We start from the raw sequence: 18,150 nt of genomic DNA, 5'->3' as shown, positions 1-18,150 counted from the left end.
CCATACCTGGCTGATTTTTGTATTTTTAGTGGAGGTGGGGTTTCACCATGTTGGCCAGGCTGGTCTCAAACTCCTGACCTCAAATGATCCACCCACTTTGGCCTCCCAGAGTGCTGGGATTACAGGTGTGAGCCACTGTACCCAGCCTAGTACAGCCATCTTAACAATATTTTTACTCCATGAACATGGCGTGTGTTCCATTTATGTAAGCTATTTTTTTCAGCAATGTTTTGTAATTTACAGTGTACAGATTTTTCACTTCTCTGGTTAAAGTATTCCTAGCTATTCTTTTGGATGCTATTGTACATTGAATTTTTTTTTTTCAGTTTCCTTTTCAATGTGTTCATTTCTGGTGTATAGAGATACAACTGACTTGTATGTGTTGATCTTATACCCTATAACTTTGCTGAATATGTTAGTTTTTTGTGAATTCTTTTCTTTGGGATTTTCTATGTGTATAATCATGTCATCTGCAAACAGAGATAGTTTTACTTCCTTTCTAACTTGGCATCCTTTTTCTTTCTTTTTCTTCCCTGATTGCTCTGGCTAGAACCTCTGGTCACATGTTGAATAGCAGTGGTGAAAGCAGGCATCCTTGTCTTATTGCTGATCTTTTGTTTGTTTGTTTGTTTGAGACGGAGTCTCACTCTGTCGCCCAGGCTGGAGTGCAGTCATGTAATCTCGGTTCACTGCAAGCTCTGCCTTGTGGGTTCACGCCATTATCCTGCCTTAGCCTCCCAAGTAGCTGGGACTACAGGTGCCTTCCACCACGCCTGGCTAATTTTTTTTTTTTTTTTTTGTATTTTTAGTAGAGACAGGGTTTCACTGTGTTAGGATGGTCTTGATCTCCCGACCCCGTGATCTGCCCATCTCAGCCTCCCAAAGTGCTGGGATTACAGGTGTGAGCCACCACACCCAGCCCGTTGCTGATCTTAGGGGATAAATTTGTCTGTCACCATTGAGTATGGTTAGCTGTTTTATTTTGTTGAGGAAGTTCCCCTCTATTCCTAGTGCTTTTCTCAGGAAAGAGTGTCGTGTTTGTGACTTTGACTGCTTGGTTGCAGGTGCACGCCACTGCGCCCAGCTGATTTTTGTTTGTTTGTTTGAGATGGAGTCTCGCTCTGTCACCCAGGCTGGAGTGCAGTGGTGCGATCTTGGCTCACTGCAAGCTCCGCCTCCCAGGTTCACACCATTCTCCTGCCTCAGCCTCCCCAACAGCTGGGACTACAGGTGCATGCCACCACGCCCGGCTAATGTTTTGTATTTTTGGTAGAAACGGGGTTTCACCGTGTTAACCAGGATGGTCTCAATCTCCTGACCTTGTGATCTACCCGCCTCAGCCCCCCAAAGTGCTGGGATTACAGGCGTAAGCCACAGCACACGGCCTGATTTTTGTATTTTCAGTAGAGATGGGGTTTTACCATGTTGGCAAGGCTGGTCTCAAACTCCTGACCTCAAGTGCAGTCCACGCACCTTGGCCTCCCAAAGTGCTGGGATTACAGGTGGGAGCCACCGCATCCAGCCACATCTGGTTTCTTCACTAGAGTTGCTGTCTTTTGTAATGATAATTACCATGTTATTTTTGAGTGGGGTTAGACATCAATTTGTGACTCTCACCAGCAAGCCTAAGGCCCCACGAATCGCTGGTGTAGAGTGTGTGTGTTCTCATAACACGAAAGGAGAAGCAGTTGCCACAGCTGTCCCTGAGCGAACATTTGCATCCAGCTGGGCACGCGAGCCTCCCAGCCTAGGGCAGCGGTGTTCACCTGCCCTCTTCCTGTTCACAGCCTGATTCGGACTCCACCAAACACTCAACTCCATCGAACAGCTCCAACCCCAGCGGCCCACCGAGCCCCAACTCCCCCCACAGGAGCCAGCTCCCCCTTGAAGGCCTGGAGCAGCCGGCTTGTGACACCTGAAGCCGCCAGCTCGCCGCAGGGGCCCGGGAGCTGGGGATGGCCTCCAGCATCAGTGCCAAGACTGAGCAGGCCCTCCAGTGTTGTCCAAGGAAATGTAGAATCACTTTGTAGATATGGAGATGAAGAAGACAAATCTTTATTATAATATTGATCCGTTTTATGCCGCATTGTTCGTGGCAGTAGACCCCATCTGTTCGTCTGCACAGCTATGAGGCGACACTGTTCTGTCTGCACATGAAGGACCCCCATACAGCCTCTCTCCCACCCCTGACAACCCGAGAAGGCGTGTGGGGCCCTGCCAACGCCACTTCCTCAGCAGAAACCCGTCATGATGCGGCTGCTTCGGAAGCAGACGTCTGGGGACACAGCCTCAGTACCCAGTCTTTTCCCTAGTTCCTGAAACTTCCCTAGGACCTTAGGAGAATAGTAGGAGGTCATATAGCATTCCCAGTGTCACTAGAATTTTGAAGACAGAGGAAAGTGGAGGTGAGTTTGTGGCCTTTTTTTCACTTAGCCATTGCAGTCAGCTGCAGAAGTCCTGTGACCACCTAGTCATGGCCAGAGGCCCGGGACCAGTGACACCCTGCGTCCCGGTGTGCATTCAGTTCATTCTGGGTCGCAGCCATGAAGTGTCACCAGTATCTCCTACTGTGAAGTCAGCTGTGCTCTCTGCTTTCCACTCGCTTCCACGGCTTCCGCCTCCTGCCATAAAACCAGCGAGTGTCGTGGTGCAGGCAGGCCCTGTGGCCTGCTGGGCTGAGAGGAGTCAGAGCCCCAGGGCGCCATGAAGCAGCCACTGGAACACCCCCCGCCGCCCCCCACCCACCAGTCCTGCCCCTGCATGGAGCCCCTGTGGTTAGTAGCCCGTATGATCACATAGACCCACCCAACACACTCCTGCACACTGGCCCCGGCCCACGGCGCGGCAATGCCCTGCGCGTGGATTTCACCTCACCCTTCTTCGTACCAGATGTTGAGTGACCAGCTCTGTGGCCCTGTGTCGTCAGAGGCTTGTGATTAACTGTGGCGGCAGACACAGCTTGTCCACAGCTTGGGCCAGGCTTCCCCTGTCCTCCCACCGGTCGGCTGCTTGGCAAGGCTGTTCAGGACGTGCACTTCTCCAAGTCAGCACTGAGTGGCCCAGCACCGCCTAGCCCTGCCACCCCACTGCCCTCCTGGGCCTTCTGCTGGATGGGCACCTGGAGGGTTCTGGTTTTTACTTTTTTAATGTAAGTCTGAGTCTTTGTAATTATTGAACCGTGAGAACATTTTTGAACAATTTACCTGTCAATAAAGCAGAAGACGGCAGTTTTAAAGTTCCCAGTGGTCCGTCTGGATGTGATAACCTGTCACTCGTGTGTCTGGGCCCCAGTAGTGTCTGAACTCCAAAAGGCAGTGAAGGAGCCACGTTGCCAGCAGAAGCTTTTCTGGGTAACTCACTCGGAGGTCACACAAAAGGTTGCTGTTGGGGTATTCAGTCTGAGCAGAGGGCATCCTTGGGGCAGGAGTGAAGGGTGGGAGGAAGGCAGCGTGCCTGTGAGCCCCAGCCAGGCAGCGCCAGGGCCCCAGGAGGGAGCTGCCCGGGAGGGTCTTCATGTCCACACCCATACACACTAACCCCGCCAGCAGCCCCAAGGGACAGGATGGGGCAGGCCAGAGGCCCCAGGAAGAGGCAGGAGCTCTCAGGGAGGCCTGGGTCCGGGTGAGTGGTCCCTGGTTGAGAGGATGCTCGGAGTCAGTTTCCCGAGTTATGCAGGCAGTTGGCTTTTATTTGCCACTCACTGAGACCTAGTTGTCTTGGTAGGATAAGGACAGTGCCGGCCCCTGCAGAAGAGTGCGGACTGGGAAGGAGACTGCAAGCCAAGGCAGGCAGCCCAGCACCCAGCGGGGGCACTTGGGACCTTGCAGCTGTGTGCCAGGTAGCATGGCCTGGGCTGCTGCAGCAGCGAGCAGCTCCCCTGGAAGCCCAGAGCATCTCTCCTTCCAGAGTCCACACCAGGGGCAGGTCCCTGCCAGCACAGTCGCATCTGTGAGTGGGGTGAGCAGCGGGTGGCAGGTGATGTCCGGTTAGCTCAGGCTTGCTCTCCAATTTGCACCTGACACTGAAGAAAATTGTGGCTGAAAAGTGCCTGTGGGAGTGTCGGCCACTTTTTAAAATGCAAGATGGTAGCTGTTGGAGCACACACATGAACTGTGGTGGTCACTCAACAGTACACTGCAGAGCACCCAGAGTGACTCATTCCAACCACAACACAGACGCGCCTGGCAGCATGGCGCCCTGATCTGGGTTACAGCACGTGTCCTAGTGGCTAAGCTGGGCCCCTGGGCAGAAGATTCCGCGTGGGGGCCAGGCCCCGACTGGGGATGCCGGTGACATCTCCAGCCCCGGATACTGGTTTCACAGAAGTGGTCACTGTGCCACAGTTGCAGCTGCACACACAGGGTCAGGCCCTTGTCTGTCAGTGCAGTGGTACACGCTTGCACATGGGTGACCCCATATGATCTGCCTTCACAGTGTGACGCATCCAGCAGCTTGGTGCCAGGAGGGGTGCCCACCCCTTTCCCGTCCGCCCCACCAGGCATAGGCTTTGGCTCCCTCCACCCCTTGCCTCTCTCCCACTCCTCTCTCCAGTTCCTCACCCTCCCTCCAGCTCCTCACCCTCCCTCCACCGGAAGGTAGGGGAAGACCCCCTCATAGTCCTGGGTTCACCTTCACAGACCCCAGCCTCTGGCCACCCAGGTGGTGACCAGTGCTGCCTCCAGCAGTAGCCAGCTAGACCCCTCCCATGTCCCCCAGTGCGACTAGGGTGCAAGACTGGGCTCCCAGTCCTCATGGGCGGGGCCAGGGGTGGCATGTCCAGGCTGAAGCAGGTGCAGGAAACACCTTTATTGAGTAAGGCCACCCTGTCCTTGGCTTCCGGAGGAGGGGGTAAGGAAGGGGAGGTTTGGGGGCTGGACGAGGGGGTGGCTAGCCCCCAGATCAACTGGGGTCGGGGAGGTTCTGGGGCCAGAGGGGGTGGGGAGCCCCAAGGTTGACTGTCAGGCGGCCACTCAGGCCTCGGCCTCAGCCCCGACGAACAGCGGGTTGACGAAGTAACTGTGGCTCGTGCTGTCTGCGGCAGCCTTCGGAACCAGGCTGAGCGGCTGGGGCAGGGGCTGCGGGGTGACAGGGTCAGACGGCGTTCAGGGTCCTGGCCCCAGGGAGGCCCCAGTCCACCCTCCAGCCCTCTCACCAGCTCCTCGGAGGCCTTCATGTCGAACACCGGGTTGTGGAATCCGAGGGGTGCCCCGGCCGGGGCCGCCTCCTGGCGCCTCCACCTGAGTGCGTATTAGGCAGGTAGCGTGAGCCCCTCGGGGCAACCCCCAGCCCCACCCCGCCACCCCGCCCCGGGTACCTGAGCCTCCCCGCGCGGCGCAGCAGCGGCGGCGCCAGCAGCAGGACCAGCAGTGCCAGCAGCAGCGCAGCCGCCACGCCTCCCGCCAGCCCAGCCGCGGAACTGTCCCAGACATGTGCGCCCGACTCCCGCATGGTCGCCTCCAGGACGCCGAGGGCCTCGCCTGCGACGGAGGGGTCGGCTCAGTCTTCCCCGCGGCGGGGCGAGGAGCGGCAGGGAGGGACCAGGCGGGCGCGGTTACCGTGCTTGGCGACGTCCGCCAGGAGGGCCCGGGCCAGCTGCCCGGCGCCGCCCGTCTCGGGCACGGTCTCCACCAGCACCACCTGGATCTCCGTATCGGCCTCGCGGAGCAGAGGCGAGCGTGGCACCTTGGATACGGCCACCTGCAGCCCCTGGTACTGAGGCTGGGGAGGGGGACGGGGTTGGTTTGACTCAGCCCCCCGCCCTCCCCGAGCCTATGGGGACGCTAAGGGCAGAGGCAGATAGTGGGCAGGTGGGCGGCCGCAGGGGCCCTGCAGAAGGGGCGTCCTAGGCGGAGGCGGTAGGGCTGGGGTCGGGACTCCCCTCAGCTGCCCGCGCGGCCCCATTACCAGGCCCAGGAAGGTGTCCAGTATCCTCGCCCGGTACCGCTCCAGGTCAAATGCGGGACCGTGGGTCAGCAACACAAGAGCTCCTGCAGCGGGAGGGCAGGGGTCAGCGCCGTGGATCTGGACCCGGCAGGAAACTGAGGCGGGGGCGAACCAGGTCCTCCAGGCCTTCCCAGCAAGCAGGGCCCAGCGGGGGCGCTCACCACAGAGGTCACAGCACTGCCCCTGGGGTCGGAGGGCGCCATGGCAGGCGGCCTGGGGGCAGTGGCCGCCCAGGGACTGGAGCAGATCCGCGCAGATCCACGGTTGTGCCTGGTGCGAGGGGCAGTGGTCAGCGCGGAGGGCCAGAGCGGACCGCAGCGAGAAGGGCGATGCGCCGGAGAGGCAAGCCGGCGAGAGACCGCGGGAGCGCGGCGGCCCTGTCCCGGGCACAGTCCCGACCCTCGCGCGGCCCCCGAGACTCCACTGCGGCCTCGCTCACCTCCGCGTTGCCGCAGACGCAGCCCGACGGGTCAGCGCAGTCCTCGGGGCCCACGCTCAGAGCGCCCGGCCCGTGGAAGCGTAGGCGGCCCGCGCGGGACGCCAGGAAAGCAGCCAGGTCCTCGTCGCGCGTGAACGTCTGCGGGCAGCCGGGTCCCCACCGGAGCCAGCCCCAGGAAGAGACATCACCTGAGTGCTCAGACCCAACGTGTGCAGACCAGCGGGGCGGGGGCGGCGGGCCGAGGCGGGGAGAGGGGACCCGAGCCTCCCTCCCCGCAGTGCTCACCCGGCCCAGAGCCGAGATGCTGCGGACACGCACGGGGCCAGCGCCAGGGCCGAGCCCCACGCGGAAGGAGGCACTGGGGGGAAAGACGACGTCGTCGTGGCGGCAGGGCACGCGCTCGGCGTCCACGAAGAAGAGACCAGGTGCCTCGTTCTCGGAGCGCCACAGGTGCGGGTCATGCCAGGAGAAGCGGTCAGAGTCGCGGAAGACCGCAGGGTCGCCTGAGCGGGGGCGCATCCCTGAGCTCCACGGAACAAGCTCCGCACCACACCACGCCACGCCTCTGAGCACGACCTCCCAAGCCCCGCTTCGGGACACTTCCGCCATTCCCTAAACCCCGCCCCGGGAGAGACGCCCTCCCTCCAGTCCTCGCCCCCTCCACAAGCCTTCCCTCGATGCGCCTTCCCCCAGTCCCCGCCCCGGACGCGCCTTCCCTCCAGTCCCCGCCCCCGGACGCACCTCCCTCCAGTCCACGCCCCTAGGCCCGCCTTCCCTCCAATCCCCGCCCCGGACGCGCCCTCCCTCCAGTCCCCGCCCCCGGATGCACCACCCTCCAGTCCCCGCCCCGGACACGCCTTCCCTCCAGTCCCCGCCCCCGGACGCGCCTTCCCTCCAGTCCCCGCCCTGGATACGCCCTCTCCCAGTTTCCTCCCCTGAACACGCCCTTCCAGAGCCCCGCCCCTGCCCGACTGCCTCACCCGCGCCGCAGTCCGGGTGCGAGCCCACGTCTGAGACGCCGAATCCGGCTCCTGAAGCCAAGACGAGTTCCCCATCCAGCGGCAGGAGCTGCAAAAGGCACTGGCTAAGGCGGTGCCATGCGGGGGTCCGGGCCTGCTCCGCGCCCACCCCGCCCCCAGTCCCCTGGGACGAGAAGCGAGCCCCTGTCCACGGAAGGGGCCCGGGCGAGCTCAGGCCCGGGATCCTCGGCCTGGCTGAGGCTGCCAGAGGAGGAGGATCTGGCCTGGGAAAGATGGGGCCGCGTGTGCAAGTCCCCGAGGCGGGCACAGCCCAGTGTCCTGTACCTGAGCTGGAGGTCTCAGGCCAGGGGCAGAGCCCCAGCCCGGGAGCGAGACGGAGCCGTGGGTAGTCTGGGGCAGAGGTGACTCTGGCCAAGGCCTGTCGCCTCCCCCGTAGCCCCCTGAGAACGTGCACAGGCCCAGGGCTCCCAGGTTCAAACGTTGCTCGGCCCCTGGGGAGTCTGGTGTGTGAGGGAGGGAGGGAGGGAAGGAGGGGAGGGAGGGAGAGGCTGCATCTGGGGGCCAGGGGTGCAGGAGGAGGCAGGGAGTGTAGCGGGGCAGTGGAGTTGCCCCTGCTGTTTCTTAGGCCTGGTGTGGGCCATGCAGCTCCCTCACCACAGAAGTGGGGCCACAGTCCAGGCCTCAGGTGTCAGCAGAAATATGGGGGTCTGACCGGCCGCCCCTCCCTCCCCATCTCCTCCAAGTGCCAGGACCTCGGCTTCCTGCCTTCTTGCTTCTGCGCTTCTCTCTCAGGGGCTGAGGATGAGCGCTGGGCCAGAGCAACCCTTGGTGCCAGGTTATGAGGGGCTCAGCACAACAGGGCATGCCCACCCAGGGCAGGGCCCACTCTTTGGCCCTTCCAGGAGCACTGCACCTGAGCAAGAGGCCAACACCCCCAGCGGCGTGAGGTCACACTTCAGTTCCGTGCACACCTGAGGGTGCGGCTCTGCCAGCAGGGTGGGCAAGTCCACCCGCAGATGCAGAGGCGGAGCCATAGGCACAGGAATGTGTCACAGCACAAAGCGCCTCAGGAACAGGGAGGGGTTCCCAGGAGGAAGCATACCAAGAACACCTTTTCTTAAAGAACGAAGGGGAAAAATACAAACGTAAAAATCCTAATAGTTGAACAGACAAGCATAGTAGGTAAGGCCAGGAGTTTGAGATCAGCCTGGTGAGGAACATAGTGCAACTCTGTCTCTACAAAAAATTTACAAATAAAAAGAGGATATAATTTTTAAATATAGGGCAACATTCATAACAGAAACAAACTTAAGGCCAGGAGCCGTGGCTCATGTCTGTAATCCCAACACTTTGGAAGGCCAAAGAGGGCATATCACTCCAGCCCAGGAGTTTAAGACCAGCCTGGCCAACATAGTGAGACCCCATCTCTACAAAAACTACAAAAATTAGCCGGGCGTGATGGCACAAGCCTGTAGTCCCGGCTACTCGGGAGGCTGAGGTGAGAGGATTGTTTGAGCCCCGGGAGGTCAAGGCTGCAGTGAGCCGTGATCCTGCCACTGCACTCCAGCCTGGGCAACAGAGTGAGACCCTGTCTCAAAAAACCAAACTTAACAAAGTATTGATGAATTAACCAGTACAATACAAGACCTCTACAGGCAACACTTTAAGATGCTAATGAGTTCATGGATGACCTGAAATATTTGGAGAGGTCATCCATGCTCTTGAATGGATGGCTTGACAGCATAAGGCTGTTATTTATCCCAATCAAAATTCCTATAGTCTCAGCTATTCGGGAGGCTGAGGCAGGAGAATCACTTGAACCCGGGAGGCAGAGGTTGCAGTGAGCAGAGATAGTGCCACTGCACTCCAGCCTGGGCGACAGAGCAAGACTCCATCTAAAAAAAAAAAAAAAAAATCCAGGGTTTGTTTTTTGTTTTTTGGTTTTTGTGTGTGTGTGTGTGGTGGTGGTGGTAGTTGGTACCTGGCAAACCTATTCTACAATTTATCTGCAACAATGAGATCCACAAAGAACCTTGGAGCAGGAGTGAAGGGGATGGATATTAAGCCATCCCGCAGAGCCACAGTGTGGATAGTGTAGGGTCGGCAAAGCGGCCTGTGGACTTGAAGACAGGGCTCAGAGAGACCCACAATGCCCAGGCACACGCTGGATTCCAGCAATGCTGGAAGAAAAGGGCAAGGCGGAGGACGTTGGCAGCTGGGCTCACTCTAAGGAGAGAAACAGAGCAGGACCCCTTGCTGGTGCACATGCCCCATAGGTACGCAGTCGATTACCATTGTGACTGAGGAGCACACGGGATTCTCAAACGAAACACAAAAAACACAGTTCTAAGGTAAGGGGTTTTGCATTAGGTCGATTAAAATGAGGGTTTCTGTTCAGCACAGGACACTGCAGGCAAGTCCACAGTGAGCAGATTTGCAAAGCCTCCAGCCCAGGCAGGGGGATGGGTGGAAGACAGGAGACTTCCCCAACAAGAAAGCAGGCAAAGGGTAGAAATGGAAGGAAGGGCAAGGAAAAGGAAAATCGCAGGGAGGGACGCTCCCAACCAGAGAATTACAAAGTAAAGCACTCATATGCACGGCCTGTTACTCGGGCACTATCTAGGCAGATGGACGACACTGGGAGCCAGGGGTGTGGAGGGGATCAGGCAGCTCTGGGTGAATTCGGCCTCTGCAGGCTGGGACCCCAGGGCCACTGTCTCCTGCCCCTGCACTGTTCCCACCAGCCAATGGATGATCAATGAATGAATTATTGAATAGATGAATGAATGAATGGAGTGTTGCCTCCTTTCAGAGCCCAAGTGCTTCCAATGAGATCATGAAAGTAAGGAGGCCGGCAGGGGAGGGGAGTAGGGGGAAATCCATGCCCTGGAACCCCCACCCTAGCCTGACTCCTCTGCCCACAGATCTCCCATCAGCTCCCAGTGCCCCCCTCCCTCAGGCTGCCTGGTTGCCAAGGTTATGCGTGGGCTCCGGGGGGCGGGGCCATGAGGGGCAACTGCCTCCCTCTCCCAGCCCTCCTCCCATCTCCCGGGCAGGAACGTCATCATCTTGCTGTGGGTGCCCTGCCCAGTGCCTGGCGGCTTTTGGGTTAAGGTAGCTTTGGAAAACCTGAAGGAATAAATCAAGCAGCCCTGGGGTGGAAATGAGGCCCGGGATCCCTGACGCTGCGTGGGGCAGGAGTGGGCCAGGCCGAGGCCATTGAGCCATCCCCCCCACCTGCACACGCAGGGGCCCCCAGGCCTGGACCCCACATCTGGAGCCGACACCCCGACCCAGCTCACCAGTGACCCTCACCCAAGAGTGACTGAGCTGGCAGATGTGCAGGTGACAGGATGAGGACACAGCCCAGGAGTGACTGTGAAGGGGCTGGAAGGAAGCTTTTGCCCAGAGACTTGGCCTGTGGGCCCCACAGTCACCCTGGAAGCTGGCGGGCTGTCGCTGCAATGGGACAGTGGCCACCGAGGATACTCAGCCGAGTGGGGGGGGCTGTGTGCCAGTGAAGCTATATTTACTGTTGCTGAGGTGTGAATGTCATATACTTTTCAAGTGCCACAAAAGATTGTTCTTTTTTTCCCCAGTGATTACAAAGTGTAAAAACCATTCCTTGTTCCAGCTGTAGGGGCTGCATTTGGCCTGTAACTCGCAGAACTCCACCTTAAACAAGGAAATTTGCTTATTTCTCTGGGGCCTTACCAGAGCCTTTAATACATGAAAAAGTTCCAGGCAAGTGCAGGCTGCAGCGTTTCCCAAACTTACCTGCTCATGGAACCTGCTTTCCTCCCAGTTCCCATCATTTTCTTGGAGTGTTGTGTGACGCAGTTTGAGAAAAAGGTCCCCTAGGGCAGCAGTCCGCAACCTTTTTGGCACCAGGGACCAGTTTTGCGGAAGACAGTTCTTCCATGAACCGATGGGGGTGGGGAAGGTTTCAGGATTAAGCTGTCTCATCTCAGATATCAGGCACTTAAGGAGTGCACACCCACCCAGGTCCCTCGCTGGCACAGTGACATAGGGGTCCCTAGGAGAATCTGATCTGAAGGGTGGTAGAGCGAAGGCAGGAGTGGGCTCACTTCTTGCTGGGTGGCTGCTTCCTAACAGGCCAGGGACCCGGATGGTGGGTAGAGGGGGGGTATTGGGGACCCTAGTGTTCTAAAGGTGGAGCTTTAGGCACCAGGACAGGGCAAGACTTTGGGGGAAGGGCGTGGAGCGGGCACTTCCTGAGAAGACCACCCACTGCTGGGTACCAGAAGGGCTGTGGGGACAGGGCGCTTCCCACCCCTCCAAGGACACAGCCTGGCTGAGACCATGGGACCACGCTCCCCTAGGTTCTCCCCCATCCCCTGCCTCCTAGATTATTCTCCAGAGGCCAAAGTCCGAGTCCCGCAGCGCCTCCGTGCTGGTGAGGGCCGCCTTCCAGACACAGCAGTCCCTGAAGGAACTTGGGAGACTCCGGGAACCCCCAGCCCAGTGGCAGCAACAGCCCGGCCTTACCATGTCTGAGACGGCATGACCTTCTCGCACCAGGACTGACACCATCTGCAGGAAGAAGCTGCGTCAGCCCAGCCGGGAGCAGCCCCCACCTGGGCCACGCGGTCCCGGGGGTCCAGGCCCATCACCGACCCGGTCGGGGCTCCCAGGCACCTTGTCCGCCGGGAACTCGACGGCGCCGCCGGCGCATGGGGTGCGGTTCTGGCTCCAGTTGGCTGCGACGTCGAAGTCCGTATTGGGGACCCAGAGTTTGGAGGCTGCATGGGTCAGTGCTGGGGAGGAGGCGACCGAGTACCCGCCGTTCTCGCCGGGATGCTCCCTCCTCAGGGAAGGCCACCCACCCATAGAGGTGCAGCAGGTCCGCGCGGGTCACCCGGGACGCATAGGAAGCCCATCCCCGGGGCCCAGACCCAGGCCCTGGGCCCTCCCGGCCAGACTGTGGGCGCCCTGCCCGAGCGCTCTCCGACGGACTCATACTGTATCTGCAGAGCCCGCTCAAACGTGCCCTACAGGACGCCTGCCTAGATCGCCTCCAGGCAGTGCCCCCAGTTTGCCTGGCGCTGGAACAGAGGAGAGGGTTGTTAAGGACAGTGACAACCGGGGCATGGAGGAGGACGGGGCAGCGCAGCCCTCTTCCTTGGCCTTGGAATCAGGAAGGCTTCCCGGAGAAGTCCTACCTGGGCCGGGAAGGGCTGCGACACAGCGCATCCCGGTATGAGAAGAAAGAACGGGCTGGGGGCGGCAGGACCCGTCAGGCCGGCCCTGAACGGGGTGGGTGGGGTTGCCGTGAGGGAGCCGCGAGGGGTTTAGGGAAGGGGGCGCCAGGGACACGCGCCGGCCTGGTGTGAAGGCGGGGGAGGGCTCAGTGCTCCCTTGCGGACCGGGAAACTGAGGCAGTCTGCCCAGCCCCGCAGGCGCACACTCGCTGCTCTCGGCAGGTTCTGGGGACCGCGCCCATTTCGCAGACGGAAAAACCGCGAGGGCAGGAGCCACCGGAGGCCGGGGCTGGCGGAGGCTCCCGGACCCCTCCTCTCCTTTCCCGCGCCGCCAGATGCACTGGCCGCGCACTCGCCCGACCAGGGAGGCCAGCTCGAGTTTCACGCCCCCCACCCTCCAAAGCCCTCGCTGCCCACTCCTCGGAAGATCTTCACCCTCCACATCTAGAGCGACCTCGGCCCTGGGTCCTGACAGACCCACTGCCGTCCTGGGCCCTGGCCCGCACCACTGTGGCCCCGGCTCACCGCAGAGCTGCAGACACAGCAGGACCCCGCCCAGGGCGCCCATCTCGCCTCTGCTCCTTGCGCCCGACCAGGAGACTTTGCCCCAGTGGACCCACGTGACCAGGCAGGTCGGGTGGGGGCACCGGGGTCCGTTACACATTTACCTCCAGACCCGCCCAGGGCCGACTCTTCAGGCCCCTGGGAGGCACCTTCTCAGCCTCTCCTTACCCGCCCCTCCAGGGCCTGAACACCTTAGGTTCTCAGGAAGAAGGGCAAGGAAGAAGGGCTTGGCGGGACTAACCTACCCCGTAAAATGGGTGTCTTGCCGGGAGGGGGAATAAACGACCTTTGAATTCACCCCTTTCTCTGTCCTGTGTGCCGCTAGGGCTGAGCCTAGTCTGCTCACCATTGTGACTGGGTGTCCACTTCACGTAGTGCCCCCGTACCATGGGTTGCAGATGGTGGTTGGATGATAGAAGGAAGATACTGGATGGAACATGGTATGTGGATGGTATACGAGGGTGGATTGTGGATGGTGGTGGAGAGTAATGGATGGTGAGTAGGGGACAGCTGATGGACAGCAGCATTGATGGTGCATGGTGTAGGGCATATGGATGCATGGCAGGTGAATGGTGAATGGTTGATGGGGTGGATGATGAGTGATAGAGGGTGGATGGGTGATGAATGGATGGATGAAGATGGTGAGTGAAAAATGAATGAATGGCCAGGTGCAGTGGCTCACGCCTGTAATCCCAGCACTTTGGGAGGCTGAGGCGGGCAGATCACGAGGTCAGGAGATCAAGACCATCCTGGCTAACACAGTGAAACCCCATCTCTACTAAAAAAAAAAATACAAAAATTTAGCTGGGCGTGGTAGCAGGTGCCTATAGTCCCAGCTACTCGGGAGGCTGAGGCAGGAGAATGGCATGAATCTGGGAGGAGGAGCTTGCAGTGAGCTGAGATCATGCCACTGCACTCCAGCCTGGGCCACAGAGTGAGACTCCATCTCAAACAAAAAAAAAAAAAAAAAGAAAGAAAGAAAAGAAAAGAAAAATGAATGGATGGTAATCAGGGAATGGTGGATGGAGAATGGCATAAGTGGATATATGGCCGGCAGGTAGATCATAAAGAATGGGTGTTGGCTGGGTGCGGTGGCTCATGCCTGTAACCCCAACACTTTGGGAGGCCAAGGCAGGCAGATCACCTGAGGTCGGGAGTTCGAGACCAGCCTGACTAACATGGAGAAACCCTATCTCTACTAAAAATACAAAATTAGCTGGGCATGGTGGCACATGTCTGTAATCCCCACTACTCCGAAGGCTAAGGCAGGAGAATCGCTTGAACCCAGAAGGTGGAGGTTGTGGTAAGCAGAGATCACGCCATTGCACTCAAGCCTGGGCAACAAGAGTGAAACCCCATTTCCAAAAAAAAAAGAGTGGGTATTAAATGGTGGATGTTTGGTGAGTGATGAATGCTGAATGGATGGATGGTGGATGGTGAATAGGTAGATGGTAGATGGATAGATGGTGGATGATGGTTGCATAAATGGTGAATTGTGGATGGAGATGGATGGATGGATGGTGAATAGTGAATAGATAGTGGATAGTGGATAATGGGTGGATAGCGGATGGTAGATGGGATGGTAAATGGAGGGGTAATGGATGGTAGATAAGTAGATAATGGATAAATGGTGGATGATGGATGGTAGGTGGATGGTGGTTGGTGGGTGGTGGATAGTGAACAAGTTAATGGAGATGGTGAATATTGAGTGGATGGATGGGTGGCAGATGGTAGATAGTAGATGATAGATGGTGGATGGTGGGTGGATGGAAGGATGGATGGTGAATGAGTGAATGGTGGATGGTGAATAGGTGGATGGCNTGGATGGAAGGATGGATGGTGAATGAGTGAATGGTGGATGGTGAATAGGTGGATGGCGGATGGTGAATATGAATGGTGATGGATGGGTGGTGGATGAATGGATGGCTGAATGGCTAATGGTGGATGGCAGATTATGGGTAAGTGGATGGTAGATGGATGGATGGTGGATGGTAGATAGTGGATGAGAGATGATCGATGAATGGTGGATGGTGGATGAGTGGATGGTGAATGGGTGAATGGACATATGGATGGGAGGATGGATGGATGGTGGATGGTGGGTGAGTGAATGATGGGTGGATGGTGGATGAATGGATGGTGGATGGTGGATGTGTGAATGGATGGGTGGATGGATGAATGAACAGTGGATGAGTAAATTGTGGATGATGGATGAATGGATGGTGGATATGTGGATGGGTAGATGGATGGATGGATAGATGGATGGTGGAGAAAGGATGGTGGATGAGTGAATGGTGAATGTGTGGATGGCTGGTGGATGAATGGATGGATGGTAGGTGGTGGATGGGTGGATGGTGAATGTGTGGATGGATAGATGGTGGATGGATGGATAGTGGGAGTGGGTGGTGGATGGATGAATGGTGGATAGATGGATGGTGGATGTATGCATGAATGGATGGTGGGTAAATGAATGGTGAATGAGTGGGTGGTAGATGGATGGGTGGTGAATGAGTGGATGATGGATAGGTGAATGGATGGATGGAGGATGGGTGAATGATGGATGGATAAGTGGGTAGATTGGTGGATAGAAGGATATTGGATGATGGATGGTAGATAGATGGAAGGTAATGGTGGATGGTGAATGGCGGATAGATGGGTGGTGCGTTAAGAATGGTGGATGATGGGTGGTGGATTGACAGAGGATAGTATTTTGTAGAAGGACAGTTGATCAATAGACAGATGATGGATGGTAGATGAAAGTAGATAGTTGGCCAGGTGCAGTGGCTCACTCCTATAACCCAGCACTTTAGGAGGCTGATCACTTGAAGTCAGGAGTTCAAGACCAGCATGGACAACATGGTGAAACCTTGTCTCTACTAAAAATACAAAAATTAGCCGAATGTGATGGTGCACGCTTGTAATCCCAACTACTCAGGAGGCCGGGGCCGAATTGCTTCAACCCGGGAGGCGGAGGTTGCAGTGAGCCGAGATTGTGCCACTCCACTCCAGCGTGGGCGACAGAGTGAGACTCTGTCCAAAAAAAAAAAGATCGTTGATTGTGAATGGTGAATGGGTAAATGTATGGATGGCAGCTCGCAGACAGTGAATTTTATTGGTGGATAGATGGATAGAAGAGTGATTGTGGAAGAATGGTTGATGGATGGGAGTTGAATAAAGGAGAATGGGGGAAAGGGCAGATGGTGGCAAAATGAATCATGGTTGCATAGTGGATGGTTGATGGGTGAAACAGAAATTGTAGCTGTTGAATGGATGTGTACATATGGATAGTTTGCTGCAATGGATGGTGGGTGAGAGAAAGTTGTGGATTTTGGATGGTGAACGGTTGTAGATGGATGTTGGACAAGACAAAATGGAGGGATAGATTGATGGTGGATGAATAATGGGGAATGAATTTTAGATGACGTGTGAATGGATAGTAGGTAGAGAGATAGTAGGTAGGTGGATGAGAGTACAGGAGTTACTGGATATAAATAAATGGGTGGGTGGACAGAGCATGGTGGATGAATTGTGAATGAATGTGGGCTAGGTGATGGATACATGATAGGGGGTTGGGGGAATGGGTCTGCAGTGGATGCTTGGATCTGCATCATACACATTGGAATGGTTGGGTGGTGAGTGAATGGATGATGGATTTGTGGGTGATGGGAGGCAGAGAGGTAGAAAGATGAACAGCAAATAGATTGTGCATGATGTTTAGATGATTTGATGATGGGGAGATGGGTTTCTGGGAGGGTGGTGAATTGGTCATTAGGGGATTACTGGTGGAGAGATAGATGGTGTGCCTTGTGGATTGGGGAGACACTGGTTGTGGCTGATGGAAGGGGAGAATGGTGGGTGGTTACACTGGGTTCCAGTGGCAGGATGGTTGATGAGTGACTAAGGAAGGGTGCAGGAAGGGTGGGTGGTGGAGGACTGAGGGTGAAAGGGAAACTACTCAGTCTTGGAGACTTCTGGGACCTTCCACCCTCCAGGCCATCCTGCTGTTTCCCGCAGCCCCACCCTTCACCTGCAGACCCTGCCATGAGCACCCCTTTGCTTGGCCTGGTATTTGCTTCTTTCATGAGTGATATGCTACATCCGGGGAGGAAGGAGCTGCCACTGGGGGGAGCTCTGCTTCTTTTTGTGTCCCAGATGGGCACCTTGCCTCAACATCTCTAATACCACCAACGTTGCCCCTTACCCTGTAGGGATCGCCTTGAGCAGAGGCCCCTGGGCTCAGTGGCTCTGTGGTGCTGGCCCAGCCTAGGACGGGGAGGGTAGGTCCTCACGGTCCTGGAGTTTGGCCGGCCCCTTGCTGGACTCACAGGTCCTCAATCAGGAACAAACAGGATATTTGGGGGTCACATCTGTTTTGCCCCTTGTCTTGCTTCTCAGTGGGAAGGAGGCAGTTTGATTGACTGGGTTGCGTTGGGCTTTACCTCTGAGTGTCTGGCTCTGCCCCCCATCCCCACCTCCATCGTAAATGCAGAGAGCCAGGTGAGGCTCAGCCAACTTCACCCCTGGGGCTCAGGGCCACAGTCAAGCCTGAAAGGGCCCAGAGGCTGGGGCTGCTTCTCCTCACGGTGGGGCCTCAGGGGAGTGCAGAGGGCTGGATGGTCAGGACTTGGAGCAGCAGTGGAGCATCTTTGACCAATGCTGCCCCACCTGGGCAGGCCATTCCTAGACTGTGCTGTGTGGAGACGGTAGTGAGGCCGCCTGGCTTCCTAGTCAGGGGAGGCTTCCTGAAGGAGGTGGCATTAAAATGAGACAGGAAGGATGAGATCACAGCTGCAGCCACAGTGAAGAGGTTGAATCGAAGGTGGCAGACCAGAGCGGGCTGCGGCTGGCTGGGTGGGGTACTGGGATCTGTCTCTCTTGCCCTAAGTAGCAGCTGGAGGTGGGTCCAGCAGTCAGAGAGTGGCCCAGCGAGTTCACACGAGACAGCAGATAGGCACCAGGGCACTGGGCAGACGAGCGGTACCGGAACTACTCACGTGCAAAGATG

The 18,150-nt window shown here is 57.4% G+C and overlaps 2 protein-coding genes across 2 annotated transcripts in view; one reads left to right on the top strand and one right to left on the bottom strand.

Annotated features, from left to right (window-relative positions):
* Positions 1-3,238, top strand: part of CDC42BPB (CDC42 binding protein kinase beta) — a 123,194-nt gene extending 119,956 nt beyond the window's left edge. The window contains exon 36 of the mRNA XM_025391149.1: positions 1,788-3,238. Within this exon, the coding sequence (XP_025246934.1) occupies positions 1,788-1,919 (132 nt within the window). The 3' untranslated portion in view covers positions 1,920-3,238. The remainder of the gene's footprint in view (positions 1-1,787) is intronic.
* A 1,326-nt stretch (positions 3,239-4,564) lies between these two features.
* AMN (amnion associated transmembrane protein) lies at positions 4,565-13,179 on the bottom strand. Its single transcript, XM_025392165.1, has 12 exons — positions 13,110-13,179; positions 12,022-12,140; positions 11,872-11,916; positions 7,363-7,450; positions 6,668-6,885; positions 6,383-6,520; positions 6,105-6,213; positions 5,905-5,987; positions 5,556-5,718; positions 5,315-5,477; positions 5,153-5,237; positions 4,565-5,075 (listed from the first exon to the last, which is right to left on the bottom strand). The coding sequence occupies exons 1-12, from the start codon at positions 13,150-13,152 to the stop codon at positions 4,971-4,973; spliced, it is 1,359 nt and encodes a 452-aa protein (XP_025247950.1). The 5' UTR covers positions 13,153-13,179; the 3' UTR covers positions 4,565-4,970.
* Between the last annotated feature and the right edge of the window lie 4,971 nt (positions 13,180-18,150).

Source organism: Theropithecus gelada, chromosome 7b, assembly GCF_003255815.1.
Source record: "Theropithecus gelada isolate Dixy chromosome 7b, Tgel_1.0, whole genome shotgun sequence".
NCBI lineage: Eukaryota > Metazoa > Chordata > Mammalia > Primates > Cercopithecidae > Theropithecus > Theropithecus gelada.
This window is presented reverse-complemented; position numbering and strand designations above follow the sequence as displayed.

Coding starts and splice junctions, on each gene's coding strand:
- AMN (XM_025392165.1), bottom strand. CDS start 13,152: ATGGGCGCCCTGGGCGGGGTCCTGCTGTGTCTGCAGCTCTGCG. Junction 11,917..12,021: donor TCGAGTTCCCGGCGGACAAG/GTGCCTGGGAGC, acceptor TTCTTCCTGCAG/ATGGTGTCAGTCCTGGTGCG. Junction 6,521..6,667: donor GCATCTCGGCTCTGGGCCGG/GTGAGCACTGCG, acceptor GGCTGCCCGCAG/ACGTTCACGCGCGACGAGGA.